This window comes from Anser cygnoides, chromosome 7, assembly GCF_040182565.1.
Source record: "Anser cygnoides isolate HZ-2024a breed goose chromosome 7, Taihu_goose_T2T_genome, whole genome shotgun sequence".
NCBI lineage: Eukaryota > Metazoa > Chordata > Aves > Anseriformes > Anatidae > Anser > Anser cygnoides.
Genome location: NC_089879.1, coordinates 13,690,694 through 13,707,789, shown reverse-complemented (window position 1 = coordinate 13,707,789; position 17,096 = coordinate 13,690,694). Strand labels below are relative to the sequence as shown.

Genomic DNA, 17,096 nt, shown 5'->3' with positions numbered 1-17,096 from the left:
TGAAGGGATAGGAAAATAAGAAATGCTGAAGTTCAGAGGCGGACTTTGAGTTGCGCCTGGGCTGACAGTGTCTTCCTTTCCCGAGTAGGAGCCATAAAGGGTTGAACATTGATCTTGACATGCTGTGGTACTGCCAGGAACCAAAGCTAAGAAGGCATCTGTGCTCCAGAAATTTGGAAATGTGGAACTCTGAACATTGCACCCTCACGTTAGAGACTGGTGACATTTTCCTACCACACCCCACGGTATCTTGTAGCTTTATGTAACTGTGCTATCTACTTAATCCCTCTGTGGTGCCGACAGTTTCACTTTCTCAAAGAAACGTCTGTGTAGAAATGTGTTATACATACGAAGAGCGTCACTTTACCTGGATCCAAGGACAGGAATAGCTGACGCTTCATCCTTTAGTCTGGAAATACACTTTTACTTTCCAGAGTAACCAGTGAAGCATGGAGGATGTGGTTGCAAATTAAACAGGACTCTAAGGGACTTCTTGAGAAGGCATTAGGCATCAGGCCTGTAGTGCCTGGCTGTGTCAGCGCAAATGGTACGAGTTGAACGTGTTGTGGGCCTTTTGGGGACTTCAGAAGTCTCCAAACAGCAGCAGAAACTATTCAGGACGGGGCGGGTAGCTCCGGGGACACGAGCAGGCCGAGGTGCAGGCCCAAACGTGCGGCCTCCTCGGAGCATCAGGCTCAGAGCAGCCGGCAGGGCGGACGGCTGGAATTTGTTCGGACCAAATGGGGATGCATGGAGAAAGCAGAGCGGGGAAGGTCAGGCCCTGCTTTGGGGTTGTGTGGGTGGGAATGCAGAGGAAGAGGCATGTATCCAGGGGCTTACATGCTCTGTGGCAAACAGGATCTAAATTGAGCAACAGCATGGAGTACAGCTGCACACTGATGCTTGCTGCAGTCACCATGTTTCTCCCATGGACGCCTTGAAAGAGGCTTAATTGAATTGCACGCAAACAATAGAGTCAGAACAATAGCCCCCTGCCATTTTAATGAAATGATTTTGCTTTTAACTGTAACTGCATGGCACGGACTTCTAGATTTGGCAGTGCCTGGCTGCATCATGGAAGGTCTTGGAAGATAAAAACAGATTTTATTACAGGGGAGGAGAACATTTCGAGCTGCTCTCTAGGGCAAGCACACGAGTCGCTTTGAGAGCGTGGAGTAAACATATTAATGGCACACGCTGATGAATGGTTCCTCGGGGGAAGTGGGTTTCTGTGTTGAGATTCACATTCCTCCTGCGTAGTGAAGAGCATCATATACCGCACGGAGATGAAGGGAACAGTGCAAACTCGAGACCTATTCTTGCAGGCTTTCTGCAAATTTGGGCAAATGCCCAGCATTGATTTACAGTTGGTTAATGTTTTCAAAGCTTGCTTTGCCATTATGTGTGCTAGAAGGAGGTTTCTGGGATGGGGGGTGGAGGTGCGGGCGGGAGCATGTCCTTTTAAATGAAAACTCATGTTCTAGAGCGTGCGACCACAGCTGCAGAACTGCTCTGCTGCTCCACGGACTGTTGAATATCTTCGGTATGTATGTGTGCTGAGGCACCCGTAAGACCTTTAAGGTGAACAGAGGCGATAATTTATGTAAATAGGCTCACTAACAGGAGTGAACTGATGATGTGGCGAGCAACAGCTTTACTCGCTAGGGAATAGATTAGCTTTTTAAAGGTTAATAATAAATTTTTGTTAATGAACAGTTAAATTGGAACTTTTCAGTATGGCTTCATGCTTCTCTTATGATTTGACTTTAACCAATGTATGCATGTACTGGAGTAACTTCTCAGAAGTTTCTACTCTTCCCAGAAACTTCTCTGACCACCAGGACTACTGTGTGCCTGAAAACTAGCCTTCTTCCTTGTCCTGTTGAATTAAATGCTGGATTTTTTTTACCACCACAGCTTAGTGGGGACAAGAAGCAGAGGAGGGTGGCATTTGAAATGGAAAAGAAAGCTGGTCTGTCTTTGTTGGATATGCCTTTTGAAATGTGAGCCTGTCTTGTGGCCACTTGGAGGATTTCCCATAAAAAGGATCGTTTTCCCCCATTTAAGAATTTGAGGGAAGTTTGTCTTTGAAAATGGCTGACCTCAACATTTCTAGACAGCAAGTAAGGTTACGGTAATTATAAACCAGTCCTTGAGGGTAATGGAATGGGATGCAAAATCAAGGTATTATTTTGTTAAGGGGTGGAGTGGAGGAATGGAGAACATGATATGCCAAGCAGGTGGACAGCCTGTGTTTAAAATTAGACAACAGCTTGGTTCAGATTCCCCACCCATCTCTTATTAAAAAAAAATATAGTGCCATGTTGCCAAATAATAAAACTATATCCAGGTTTATATATATATATAGGTCTCATAGCTATATAAAGGTTCAATTAGTTCTTAGCTGAGGGTTGCTAGCTGTTAACGTGGGGGGAGAGGGGGGGATATGGCAGTATGTCTCTTAATTTTTATGGAGTAGGATTTTGAAAAGCAGGAGGGGAGAAGGAGCTTCACTGTTGCATCTCCCCACGTAGGGGAAACTGTCTGGATGGATGGTGGCTGAGCTGGTTGCATGTTTTAGCCTAACAATTTCCTTGGGCTCCCCAGAGAGGTCACAGTACTCAAGGGGGAGGTTGTGAGAGAACAGCAGCAGCCACTGGGCTTTGCTTGCTAACAGTTTTGATTCAGGTCTGTTATGATGTGCTTGTGATTTGCTGGAGTTTTCTGATGTTGACCTTGGTCCAGGCTCGATGGGTGTTTTATTGCTTAAATGTTCCCAGATGCCACTTTTCAAACTAGAAGAAAGAAAGTAATCAAGGAAGGCAGTTACCTGCATTTTGTCGGGTAAGAATTAAGGCTCAGAAGTTCTGGATTTTCCAAAGTTTAAGCCTATAATGTGTTTTGAGAACCAAGTCCAGATCTCCTGACATCCATCCTTGTCTCCCCCTTGCCCTGATGAGGAGCAGCATGAAATTAGACAGTTCCTGAGGCACCGAACACAGCCAGCTAAGCTGCAGAAAGTATTTTATGTGGTGCGGTTGGAAGAATAGTGTGCGGTGCTTCAGGAATCGCAGAGCATGGAGACAGGCAGCTGGTCACAGCACGCAGACGATCTCAGCTGCAGCCCCTCAAAGTCAGAGCATTAAGGTACTGCGCAGCAAACCAGCACGGGTGATGAGTGGCGATTCAGATGTTAGATGTACCAGATTTTGCTTCATTTTGGCTGCCTTAGCATTGACACCGAGCCCCTCTGTTTCTGAAAGGAAAAAAAAAAGTCTTGACTATTTGGGCCTTAGTGGAAGGGTTGTACGGGAAAAAATCTGTTTGCAGGCAGCACAGTAGATGTTTTTGCTGATTTTGAACGTTTTGCTCATCTCTGCACGCTTCCCTTTGGAATCTCTAGACAGTTCTTTTCCCCAAAAAACGTGCTGCCAGAAAATTTTGGCAGGAATCCGGTTAGTTGCTAAAGCTCTAGCAACTGCTGTAACACGTACATGTTCCAGGTCAGGTTTATAACAGGGATTCATTTCCAAAGACTTTGCTGCAGTCTCCAAAGCCCTCAGTCAAATAACACGTCAGTCCCATGTTTTCTTTCTCACCCCGCGTTATCTTATCCTTCAGTTTAACCAAGTCCTTTTTTTGGAGAGGGATTTGCCCTGTTCCTTGCCTTTCTCGCAGCCTCCTGCATGGCTGTGCTTGCTTTCTCTTTAACTCAGGTGTATGAAACTGAATTCTGGCTGCTGTTACTCCTCAGCTGATGCTTCAGCGATGACCCTGCTGTTATGAAGCCTAGCAAACAAAACAGATGTCACAACTATGTGGAAACAGATAAATGGGGTTAGTGAGGAGTTTTATTCTTGTATTTCTGTAGCCTAATCCGCACAGCAAAATCAACTTAGGCTGGTTTTGGTGTGGTGATGTTCACCTATACAAAGAAGGCAATCTCTCTTGCGTAGTCTTACTGTGCAGATCCTGACCTTCACCCCACATGGGCTACTTCCACCTGCTAAAAAGTAAGAAAAGGCAAGACAGCCAAACCCTGCTGCTTCACCCCCTGCCTTCTGCACCTGCAACCCAGCTCCTCACCAAATCCCCAGCTCCATCACTTATCCACATCTTGGTCCCAGGTTAACTGGGCATGGCCTCAGCTGGATGCTTCTCTCTGGTATATGTTAGACCGGTATTTAACGTGCATTTTACCAACATAAAGGTCTTGATGGGGTACAACTCTTATGCCAGAACTGACTGGACTTAAAGTCTTCTGGAGCACAGGAACAATTGTTCTTCAAAGGCGCTCTCCCCGGGAGAAGAGGCATAACAACAGTTTGCAGATTTACTGCCTCGCCTCTCATTGCAAAGGATTTTTCTGAAACATGTCTTTTTCCATCTTATTTCATGGCGGTGGATGTACTGTGTATTCTGGCCACTGTTCTGAAAGCTAGAAACCAGCTGCAGTTAATGTCCATCATCTTCTGCCACGAGTCACCAAGCTGGGAGGCAGTGAGCGGGAGTTGGAGATGTCGCCTTCAGCTTTCTCCTTGTACCACTGCAATTCAATAACTCTTTCCTGCAGTGTGATCGGGCTGGGGCTGCAGTTCTGCTGACTTAAATTGACATAAAGCTGTCACTGAAAGTCACAGTCATTCTCTTGCTGCTGTTTGGTTGGGCCAGATGAGTTTCAACCTGCGCTGGTTCCCCAAAACCAGTTCAAAGCACAGTTGCACGCAACTTTGTGCTGGCACGAAGTATGGAAGAGACAGGCTGGAGGGACCTCGTCGTTCAGCAGCCTTCTTTTTCTTTAAAATGTTCCTAGGCCTATGGCCTGGATCCTCGTCTCGCATTCCTGAGCAGCAGCATTGACTCACGCGGGCTGGTGTCGAAGAGGCAGGAGACGACACGGTCCCTGTGCCAAGGACACTGTAAAACCCAAGTGCATCCGAGTTGTGGTACCAATTAAATCTCTCTCCTGTTTTTGATGATGGCGTTGGCCCTGGGAAAGACAATTTTTTTTTTCAGGCATGGCCAACTGTGAGGCCGTTGTTTGGGAGATCGCATTTTAGTCAATGAAATTGTCCCACTTCTTCTTCTGTTTAGAACCAGCTCTCGTGAAGCCAAAGCTATTACCCAGATGCTTGTCAGGCAGACACAAAAACACTTTGCAGTATATTTTGGCTCCCTTTTAGGGGACTTCCTGCCAATAGAGCAATGGCATTTGCCCAAGTTTACCGTGAACTTGAGGGCAGATTTCTCTGTTCCTACCCTTGGAACGCTCCAGAAAACATGTTTTCCATTTTGCACAGGATAAAAGGAGCTTCCCTCGATGGGGCTGCTGATGGCAGCATCCCAGGCAGCAAGCACAGTGCATGTCCTCCTCGGCATCAGACTGAACGCTGCTCCCCACTTTTCATAGGGAGAGAATGCTCTGTTTCTTACCCTCAAGATGGTTTATTCCTAATTATTCTTAAATTTGGGCAAAACTGTGGTCAGTGCCTCAGGTTTTCTTGAAGCTCTAAGCCTGGCACATTCTGTCATGGCTGGTAGAAGACATCTCCAGTGCATGACCTCTGATGGAGCTCCCTTTCCCAAGGAAGCTGTGAACACAGCCGCCTCCTCGTTCCTCGGTGTTTTCTGTGCTTGTGAGCACAGTGAGAATTACCTTCCCTGGGAGGTAATTCTGTTTGCAGGTCTTCCTGCAGCTCCTGTTTGGATCCTCTGAGCTTAGTGCTCACGTAGAGCTTGGTGCTTTTCCCTGAGCCTGTGTGATGCTGGTAAGAGCTTGGTACTGCTGTTTTATTTTCATGAAAGCTTTTGATGCTCTGGCAGGGAAATCTCTTGGCAAAACTCAACTCCTTGGCTGTGTCTGCTTCACTCTTTGCTTGCATCATTATCAACCCATTGGCATCACCAGTGAATTTGACAGAAAATACAGCAGCACTTCTCAGAACTCAGCACTTCTCAGCCTTTTTTGGACGGCAGAGCATTTCAACCTCTGACTCTTCCATAAACCAAGAGCGAGCCTGAAATTGCCTTTAAATCTCACGGTCCCCCACTGCATGTTTAGCTCCGAACTGGTGCATCGCTTCTGTCCGTGGTATTCATCAATAGCAACTATTTCTCCGAAGACCCTGTTTCTCTCTGCCTGTCAGTCTCCCCCTCCGATTGCAGCGAGCTTTTACTCCCCGTGGTCACAGCCGGGTTGGCAGTGGGAAATGCCCCCGGGAGCTTCTCTCTCGAATCGGACTATTTCTGACAGACCTGGATCTGCCTGCCCAGTGCCTCCCGACATTTTCTCCTTTTCCAGTGGCTGCAGCGACAGCTCAGCACGGTACGGCTGAAACCAGCTCATGTCCATATGGGCAGGAGGCGCGTGCTGAAGAGCTGAGGGAAAGCTTTTGGGGACAACAAAGGCAACTGGAAGCCCGGTTTTACTTGGCTTTTGGAGGCCTTTTAATGCCAGACTTCTGTTGCCTTTGCACATCTCACCCGTTTTCAGCACGAAGCAGAGCTGGTGCCTGCTCTTGCCACGGGCCAGGTGTTAGCTTGTACCGTTACAGCGCTCAGCCTCCACGTTTCCTGCTCGTGTCGTGTTGTCTTTGGATGAATTTGAAATTCCCCTCCTTCCCCTCTTGCCAAACGAGCCGCTGGGTGCGTGGGCCAGCGCTCTGCTCCGTTTCCCTCCCTGCTGCTAGTTGGAAGCCGAGCATCGCCAGGTGTACAAATGCACAGCTCGGCCCAGGACATCTTCACTGTTCTCTCCATCCTTTTAGACATAATATTTACACTTGGCCTTTACGTGGAGCTTCAGTTCAAATAAATGACTGTACTATATATTTGCTAGGCTTCCGCAGGTTTTCGGTTCTGCAGCCAGAACTGCAGCTGTGCCCAGCCTCCTGGCTAGGGCACGTTATGGGGCCTTCCGCGGGCCCCCAGCACCGTGCTGGGCTTGCAACCAGACCTTCAAGCGGGTGAGCAGCTCCCCGCCTGCCTCAGCGCCTACGGATGTCCCACGCTGATGCTTCCTACGTGCTGGGGAACGCAGATGTGCTGCTGCGTGGCGAGGTGGGGGCAAAGCCCTCAAAGAAGCAGCCAGGTGGAGCAAGCAGCTGTGGCGGGCGCGCAGCGCCAATCCCCTGCGATCACCCAGGCGAGGCCCGGGGCTCGCGCTGAGTCAGGAGTTGAGTAATTCCTAGAAGCTCCAGGAAGCGTCCGTGGTTAATGAAACCAGGCAATAGCGTGGTATTAGTGGGTTCTTTTTCTGGAAATTCACATGAGAAACACCAGGTCCTGTCCATTTGTGGTCGCAAGCGTGCACGGAGACCCTTGGCACCGGCGTGGAGGTGTTGTTCCTGGCACTGTGACCGAACTGCAACCCAGTAAATTAGGGGCTGTTTACTTAAAAATGCCACCTGCGGTTTCAGTAGGATCCAGCATTAATTTATTAGCCCAAACTGCTGTGTGCTGTTACTGCCTGTTGTTTACAGAGCTGCTGCGTGTCTTCCCGGCGATGGCTGAGCTTACTTTGACCCCTACTCTGAGCTTGTCCATCAGTTTGTCTGCAAAGCACTTCGGGATTTCTTTGGAATGGGTAGAGGAGATTTCTAAAGAAATAGTTTTTTAATCCACTGGATGCAGGCTTGGGTGGGAGCAGTTATTCCCTGCAGAAAAATTCGGCTGCTACAGCTGAGATTGCTTAACAGTGGCACTTCTCCAGGACATCTTAACTAACGAAGTGCTGCCTGCTACCACTGCCTCCAGAGTCCTTGGGAAAGGACATGAAAAAATGTGTTAAAAAGCATCTGTTTTCATAACTAGCTAAAATCCCTGGATAGCCGGGTGTAATTTTCCATTGTTTTTGAACGGACGATCACGGATCGCTCTCTGAAAATAAGGAGCACTGGAAGATGAACTGCAGGCCTGCCTCAGCGCACGGTGGCGTGCTGTGCGAGTGACCTGGTTTTGAGGGGTTGTTCTTGCTTCCTCAGCAAGCACGGGCCAAGGAACCTTCCCTTAGCAAAAAATAAAATGTACTGGGGGGAGTTTTCAAACGGCGAGACGGTGACTGCAAACGCCTGGCTTTGGAGGGAAAGGTGGGCAAGACTGATCCCTGTAACTCGAATAAAAAGGCTTTTTTAGGAGCAAGAGGGTGCTCAGAGGGCAGTAGACAAAAAAAAAAAAAAGCATGCAAGACTGTAATTTGATAGCGAGTTTTGATAAATTTGGGTACAAGGCAGAATCTAGCTCATTAGGGAAACAGGTTGTGCAAGGCGAGAGGGAGATTTCGGTTTGCTGTGCCAAAATACAGGGAGAATTCGGGTTACGACACAGGGAGGTGCAAGTCCCTGCTCAAAACGCCGGAAGGCACGATGCAGCACATCCAGCTCACCTGCAAACAGCTCTCTGAGAGCAGCGATACGACTCGGTTGCACTTTGTCCTGAGACAGAGCAATATTCCTCTCATTCTTGAGATTCCTAAACTGTTCACCTTTCCCCACCCAGCTCTTAGCAGAGAAAACACTTCTAACTCAGAAGGGGATGCTGAAAACAAGGTGTTGTAAAGCCAGGCCAGAGGGTTTTATTAGGGAGAAAAAAGCAGGCTGATACCACAGGGCAGAACAACTCTGTTGAAAATGTTTTTTTGCACTGATTTTGTATGTTTGGGAATAATAAAGAATGGCAGAAGTCTTACCAAGAGAGAAACCGTGTTGTGATCTCTGCCGAGGAGCGGTTGCCAGGCCTCGTGTTTATAAAGGAGGAACTCTCCTGGTATTTTTAGCTGCGAAAATTAAGCTTAAAAATGATAAAGATTACAGAGGCCCCTGAGCCAGACAGGGCTGTGGGCTGCAGTTGCAGGAGGCCAAATCCTAACCTGGCGTAAGCGGTGTAGCTCTTTGATATCTCTCTGAAACGTATTTCTAATGTATGCAAGTGGGAAGGGAGCTTTAAAGAGCGTGGGGGGGGGGGGAGTTACTTGGCATGTTAGCAGGGCTGGAGAAAATTCAGGAAGCGCTGATGTTAAATTCCCTTTTAAAGAGCACTGCATGTCCTGTGGCAGTGCACGGAAACCAGCCGCGGCCACAAACGGAGCAGAAGTTCGGTTTCTTGAGGATTCGGTGTGGGGGGGCTGGATTAATTTAATTTTGGATAATTTAAGACATTGAATACAAAAATAAGTTTTAAAAATATTTTGAGACGTCTATGTAAAAAGAGTATGTTTTTGTTAAACATAACAATGAAGGATTTGGGCTAGAAATTAAAGAGCAGCGCAAACAAAAGCAAAACATAGTGCTTGGGGTTTTTCTCTTCTTCTGTGGTCAATCTGCAGAGTGTCTTTTGTGTCTTGATTATTATTTTCAAACCAAAGTGGCTGTGGGAGTCAAATTCAATGCTATTCGCAGATCTGTTTATATATTTTGCCAAAAGAAGTAATTTCCAAGGGGTGGGATGGATGGTTTTTTTTGGGGGGGTGGGGGAGCCAGAGCTCCGTATTTTGTTCTCCTCCAGAGCCGTGACTAGCAAGCACGCTCCATGTCGTGCCAAAGCACATACAAAATTACCCAAATCAGCGAAGGCTCCCCGAGCAGCAGTCCCTTACGCAGGTGGGCACGTGCAGAAGCCTCCCGGTGCCCTGTGTATTCCTGCCTTTAGAGCAGCGCGGGGTTCGGATCTAGACTTCCCAGGGATCTTCCCCATCTCGTTTGTAGAGTTCCCTGGGTTGGATGTGGCTCCTGCGCCCCGGCTAACGTCTCGCTCTCCCCCCCCGCAGGGTTTTGGCTGGTGTGGACCATCATCATCATTCTCAGCTGCTGTTGTGTTTGCCATCACCGACGCACCAAGCACCGTCTGCAGGCCCAGCAGCGGCAACATGAGATCAACCTGATCGCTTACCGGGAAGCCCACAACTACTCAGCCCTGCCCTTCTATTTACGTACGTACCTCACGTCGCTTTTCCCAGAGGCCGTGGGGAGCGGCGGTTGGGCTCAGCGAGAGGTGGGGACAGCTCTGCTGCCTCACCGGGGCTTGTGGAGAATGGAGGTGACGTATCGCAGCTGCTGGATGCGTGTCAGCCCCCTTCACACGTACTGCTGACTTGGCCGTGTGTGCAGCGATCACCTGGGTGCCTTCCTGGAAAGGTTTTAAAAAGATTTCCTTCGGGATGCTCCTTCTCCTTCCCAGCCTGCAAACACAGCTGGTGGGAGTGAGATGTGAGGGGGTGGCTTCACGAAATTTGGTCGCGCGGGCTGGGTGGAAGTGGTGCCTCAGCTGGGACCGTGCTGGCTTCCACCCCGTGCTGCAGCTCCCAGGCCACAGTGCTGCTGGCGAGCATGAACTCCGTGAAGGAGTTGTTGTCCGTGGCTCAGGGAAAGCACGAGTGATTCGTGATCATAGTGCCCTGCTACGGTATGCTGGAGTGGTGACCCTCAGCCTTTGACTGGAGGTGCCACAGCTGAGTTTCCTATAAAAGGTTGTCGAATTGCATGTGCAGACCTGCTTTTCTCATTCAACTCTTGCCCCAGCAGCTCTTTCCTCCCCAGCCCCAGGGATACGCAATTACGCGTGGAAAACTACAGTCCTATCTCTACAGGTTTCCATTATTTAAGTCCATTCTGTCTGTATAGGCTATTTTGTTGCCTGTTATGAAATAAATAAAATCTTTCTTAGATTTGAGGGTCTGTAAGTACAACAAACCCACTTCTCTTGCTGGTACTGCCAGTTTATTCTGACCAGACTAGAAAAACTGAATCCACCACTGAAACAACAACCATGAGCCCAGATGCTGAGTTTCTTGTAGCTGTTTGCGTCTCTTCATATTCACACACAGCTTTGTGAGATGAAATCTTTGCTCTTGAAAGTGGAAACTCAGCTGAGAAGCCAGTGTTGGAGAGGGCTGGCAGGTTATCTCCCAGGTTGTTCCCTCCAGCCAACACAGGCCACACCTTGGTGTGGTTTATGGGGCCATTTGGGGTATGGCTGGGTTTGCCTGGTAGCCTTAAGTGTAGACCTGAGAGCCATAAGGTCTGGCTGCTGTTTCCAGCCGTGTCCATCTCCTCCTGTAACTGTACCCTCCTGTGCTGCGATCGCTGCTTCTCTAAAACACCGAATATCTCTTTTGGTTTAATTTTTGGCACCGCTCGTAAAGCCCATTGTTTGGTGGCAAGGTGCTGGCAGATGACAAACGACATACCGACCTACGTTAATAACAAGTTTCCTGAGATAAGCTGTTCGCGAAATAACTTCTCCTCCTTGCCTCCCGCTTTCAGGGTTTCTGCCAAATTATTTACTACCTCCCTACGAGGAAGTGGTGAACCGACCGCCAACCCCGCCACCGCCATACAGTGCCTTACATCAGCAGTGCGTCCCAGCAGGCAGCAGTAGCACAATCCCAGACACGCCAAGAAACCTGCAGCCAGCACAGAGCAGCTCGGCGGCACCCAGCGGCAATAACAGCAGTACTGACAACACCGGGTCCCCCGGCCTCGGGGACCCCGAGCCTTCCACCGCCGCGCTGGTCGAGCGAGCAGTTGCCAAAATGCAGAGCGTGGAGCCCGGCGGTACCAGCACGGGAGCTGAGCTAGTGGAGAGGGCCAGTCCCGAAAAGGATACGGAGTGCAAGGAGGAACTGCTAAAAGGTTACAGCTCTGAGAGCTTAGAGCAGAGCAGCGCGATTCCCGACGCGAAGGACAAGACGCCGGGCAGGCAGCGCCGCTTCACGGGCGACTCGGGCATCGAAGTCTGCGTATGCAACCGGGGCCATCACGACGACGACCTCAAGGAGTTTGACGGGCTCATCGATGATGCTCTGGACGGGCCCCTGGACTTCTGCGACAGCTGCAGCGGCCGCCCGCACGGGGACGAGGAGGAAGGGCTTTTTAATGCCGCGGAAGAGCAGCACCGTGAACACAGCCACCACCACCTGCCCCGGCAGCCGGTGTGTGTACTCTTGAACACAATAAATGAGCAGGACTCTCCAAACTCTCGTACCAATAACTCCCCCAGCTAAGGTGGAAGAGTGGAAGGGAGAATCGGGGGAAAAAAGAACACAAAGAAATAAAAGAAAAATAAGCAGATTAAAACTTTAAGAGGAGGAAAAGGTGATATACAACCTTATTTTTTTTTTTTTTTTAGTTTTCCTCCCCTCCAGTGTAATTCGGGGGCTAGTCCCGAAGGCCCAGCTTGTGGGGGACGGGTTGCTCTGGGTTTTGTTAATCATGTCCATCCTGCTCTGTGAGGCAGGGAGTGGTGTTTCTCAATGAGACCTTCTAACAAATTGAACTTTCCCAATGGTGATTTTGGTGATGGTTATTATGAGTTTGTTGGTTTTAGTTTTCCAAAACACTGCTTTGTCTCGCAATCAGTAAAGCTCAGCAAATCTCACCCTGGGAGGATACGAAATCACCGTAAGGCTTCAACCTCCAGGTGTCTTCCCAGAAGCAAGCAGCTTCTGACAGTGCCGGCAGTCAGTAGCCCAAGAGTTCTGGTTTGATATCGTGCTCTTGAGGCATTGTGGATTTCTTTTCATTTTAACGTGGTTTTTTTTTTGTGTGTGTGTGTTAAACTTTCCCAAAGCTGATGAACGCCTCAACACATCAGCCCTATAATCTCTGGTGCTTCAGTGTTTAAGACAGCAGGTAGGAGATTTCCCACTTGAAGCTGGTAACTGAAGGACCAGTTTCTTCCAGGAGTGTTAGTCTACCATAAGCAGTCTGAAAAGAAAGGGTTTGCAGAAATTTGCCTTTATATGTAATTTTCAAAGACAAGTGTATCTGTTCAATGCCTCCAAGAGCACAGTTAGAAGTAGAATCAGGGCAGCTGGGCTGCCTTCCAAGTACTGTGGTCTCCGAATGACCTTTTCCCGGTGTGCTGCAAAAGGGCTTGGCTTTATTTTTTTCCTTATTTTGCACCCCGAGTGCAGCACACTTGAGTTAAGATGACAAAAAAAGAACAGGGCTCTCTTTGGCCAGCGTGCCTTCAAGCTTCAGCGATGCATGTTGAACAAATGGAGACGAGAGCTCCGTCCATTGCGAAGGGATGACTTTACCATGTCGATGTGGAAGACCTGTGCAGTATTTTTTTTTTTTTTTTTTAATCCAAAAGTTTGGTGCGATTCTGATGTTGACCACTTACAGGAAATGAATGTCTGTTTTCTTTTTTTTTTTTTATGGTGGCAACTGGCTACTGTATAATGTCTGTGAGTGTGTGTGTGTGACTGCAATCCATGCATGCGAGTCCTACTGGTAATATGAAAACCTGCTGTAAGACTGCAAGAAAATTTACTGTAGCTTTGCTTTAATAAACGGTAGAGATTTTGTTAGTAACAACCCGAAGGGGAAAAAAAAAAAAGTAAGAGCTGAAACTAACATTCCCTGGAGTGCTCGTGTGGAAGAGAGCACAATTCAGACTGTGTATCTTGTTCTTGAGTTTTCTCCCCGTCCCTTTTATAATTATGGTCGTCCAGATCATTACTGTTATGGGGAAAAAAAATTGAAAACTGAACTCAGTCATACTCAGATTTGATTGATTGAAAACCAAAATCAGTTTCAAATGAGGTGGAAACCAAAATATAATGTCTTTTCTGATAACTTGCCTGCGTGTATGTGTATCATTTTTTGAGTTAAGAAAAAGATCTCTTTAGTTGGTGGTTTTTTTTTTTTTAACTGAAGGTACGTGGCACTGTCCTGAATACAGATGATGGAGCAAGTGGTGCTTATTTCAGTGTTTTACATGCTTGAAGGTAAAACTCACACTTCTAACTTAAAAAACACTTCTAACTTAAAAAAGGGCAACTTGTAGGAGAACCTTGCTCCGTGCAGCCTTTTCCTTCCGGCTGATCAAAACAGCACTTCAGTAGGTGTATTAGGGTGCTCTTAAGAATTAAAGGCTTTGGTCTGGATTCAGGGAACTTTGTTTCTGGATGCCTCCTGTGAGAGGGATGGGGTGATACCCCCGGGGTGTGCTGGCTCACTGTGCAGCCGTGTAGGGACTGGCTGCTTGCAACTCTGTTCACACATTTAAGAAGAGAATTAAAGATCCTTGCTGCTGCCCCTAGAAATTCTCCATGTACTGGCACTGAGGTTTGTTCCTCACATCATAAAGGAAGCTAGAAAAAAACACCATCAGTCCTTACAGTGTGGGATTTTCCTGCTATAAATCCTGGGAATGGCCCTGTGCTGGTGGGAGAACTTCTGCCAACGTTCCTGTTACTAGAAGACAAAAATCTCCGTGTTTGCTTTCCTGCCTTTTCACTAAGAGCAGGAGAACCCGCAGTCCTCTGGCCACCGAGGTGAGTGCCCGTGGGACAGTCGGCCCTGCGGATGTTTCTAATCCTCAGCTGTCAGGAACAAGCAGTGGTGTGACTGTTCTGTGACCCCTCCATTTTCTTCAGGCTTTTAAAGAGCAGAAGGAAGCAAACAGCCCACGAGCCATGTCTATTTTATTTCATTGATTTTTTTTTCCTATGCCCTTCTTGCTCTTGTGGCAGAAAGCTGGCACGTGCAGGACTGTGAGTGTGGCGCTCTCAGTGCTTTGAGCTTTTAGACCAGGTGTCAGGCAGGTGGCATGGGTACAGGGCCGGATCCTGGCAGAGCAGATGTCCTGGCTGGTGCCTCCTTGGGGAAAAGGTATGGGCAGAGGACTGCAAAAGCCATGGCTCTGAAGCTTTAGAAAAGCTTCACCTCATGTGTGGGATCCTCACATGTGTGTGCCTTTGTAGAAAGTCCCATGCTCTGGGTGTAAAATGAAAATCAAAGAGCGCACCAGCATTTTCTTTACAGGATGCTCTTAAGTGGCGTTGGTGATAATGCCTTAAAAGAAGGCTGTTTTTGATGGAGCTTACAGGGGCAGGGTTGGTCAGGCACAAGGTGTGCTCCTGGTGGGGACAGGGGAGCATCCCTCTGTCTTCACAAGGGACTTTTCTGCTCCAACGGCACAAAATCCCCCTGGAAACAGACGTGCAGTTTTCCTTCAGTGTATCCTGTGGCTTATTTGTACATCTGCATGTGTTAAATCAACGAAGCTGCTTTGGCAAGTGCTCCTGCACTTGAAGCTCAAGAACGGTGGGAAAAAAAGCAAAAATCCGGGGTCCCCTCAACGAGCATGAGGCTTTGTATTTTTCCTTCTGTTTATGTGCACTATCTCTTCCGAGCCTTGCCCCCTGCTAGCCAGAGGTGGGAAATGCCTGTGTTTGCGTAACCCTACGACCAGAAGAGGAGGCAGGCTCACCTGCCCAGCGCAGGGCCCAGGAAAGCCGTGGTGCAGCCGAGCTGCCTTGCACGTGGCCACAGGGCAGGAGGCCGGGGCGAGCCTCCTCGGTGGCAGACCGAGAACGTGTGGGTTCGCTGAGAGGGTGCCGGTGACGCCAGCCGGGCTCTGCCTCCTCCCCGGCACCCCGGGATGTGCGTCAGAGGCCGGCGCCTGGCCCGCGGAGCTTCCTGCCTCCCAGCCTCTGTGAAGGACCCAGTCCTCCTCCTCCTCACGTCCCAGCCGGGACGTCCCGCTGTGACCTGCTCCCGGCAGGCCTGGGAAGGCCGGGACCGTTCCCTTTTCTTCCTCAGAGCTGTTTCCCCCGCTCCCTTGCAGCCCGGATCTGTTGTTATCAGATGGGAATCGTGCCCCGCACCGGGGCCTGCCTGGTCCGTGGTGCAAGCGCCGTGTGCTCTGTGCCGGGGGGGCTGCGGGGTTGGTTCTCGGTTTGTTTTCATTTCTCGGTTTGTTTTTGGCCGGGGACGGCTACCTCTTCATGGTGCTCAGGGCAAGCTATGGGAAAGCCGCCTTCCTGCCGTCGGTTCCTCCCTCGCAGGCTGTAAGGAGCAGGAGGAGACGCGGCACGCTGCTTCCCAGTAGCCCCGCGTAGCTGCCTCCCGAGCCCCTTGGATGCAGAGCACACTCATATCCTGTTTTTCCCCCGTGCAAATGTCCCGGGCGGCCCCAGACAGAGGGCAGAGACGCAACGCGACCCGGGCGGTTACATCAGCAGGGTTATTTTGGCAGGGAAAGCGGCGGCTGCTTGCAATGGGCCAGCCGAAACCCGGCGGCTGCCGCCGAGGTCACCCCCGGCTCTCCCGCGGCACGGCCACAGCCAGCCCCCGGTTTGGGGTCACTGGATCCTGATCCGGTTGGAGGGCTCGTCCTGGACACCAAGGCACCAAGGGTCTGCACGTTTTGGGTTTCGGGGACCTCCATTTCTCATGGCAGGAGGATGGATGGCGAAGCCCGGCTGCCACCAGCCCAATTGAAGCTGCCTGGTGGGGTTCGGGGGCTTGGACCTGCGTGTTCAAACATAGCAGCACGGCCCCGTGCAGCTGCCCAGCTGTGAATACCAGCCCCGTGACTCGGCAGCATCTCTCCCTGCCTGTCCCACAGCGGTGCCGGCAGCTGCTCACCAAGTGCCTGGATGCCGGGCAGACAGCACCGACAGCTAAATCCCCTGCAGTGGCTTCAGATCCCAACCAGACGGTGGGGAAGAGGTGGGCTGCGGTTGGGATTGGGGCCAGGCACCCAGCATTTGTGGCATGAGGCTGCTCGCCCAGCCTGGGGACGGCGTGTGCCTGCCCTGCCGAAGAGGGAAACCCAGCTGGAGCACAAGATTTGTGCAAATCGCTGCGGGTGGTGCCGTCCTCTGGCTTAGGACCATCCGCAGGCACACGTTTGGCATCAGCTGCTGAGCAGCAAGGGGGCCGCGCACAGGCTAAGTGCAAACATCAGCTGTGAAACAGAGCACAGGGCTAGCGGTGGGGAGGGACTGGTTTTATGCTGGCTTTCCTGCCTGCTCGCAAGAGTTAAAGCGCAGGGGGAAATAGGCAGGGAGGAAGCGAGGTGTGCAGGGCTGAGGAGGGGTCGCGCAGCCGTGTTGCTGCTTAGTTAAATATTAAAAGGTCAAGCAATCGAGGAGCAGAAACCTAATTGCACACTGCCCTCCCTGGCAGGGCGTTTTATGGCAGCTGACGTCCCATCTGGGAGGGGCTCTGCGTGCACATACATGTGTGTGTGCATACGAACATATATGTGCGTGTGTGGGCATACATAAACACAGCCCTGTGCTGTCGTGTGCCTGCACATGCTGGTGAGTACACGGGTGTGCAGGCACGGGCACAGCCCCCCGT

General features: G+C 50.0%; 1 protein-coding gene across 5 annotated transcripts in view; it reads left to right on the top strand.

The window, feature by feature from the left end:
* The window catches only part of WBP1L (WW domain binding protein 1 like), a 57,465-nt gene extending 43,888 nt beyond the window's left edge, over window positions 1–13,577 (top strand). For all 5 annotated transcript variants that reach the window (XM_067000229.1, XM_067000230.1, XM_067000228.1 and 2 more), the window contains 2 exons: window positions 9,764–9,925; window positions 11,259–13,577. In XM_067000229.1, coding sequence (XP_066856330.1) covers window positions 9,764–9,925; window positions 11,259–11,998 — 902 coding nt within the window. In that variant the 3' untranslated portion in view covers window positions 11,999–13,577. The remainder of the gene's footprint in view (window positions 1–9,763; window positions 9,926–11,258) is intronic.
* Window positions 13,578–17,096: the final 3,519 nt, after the last annotated feature.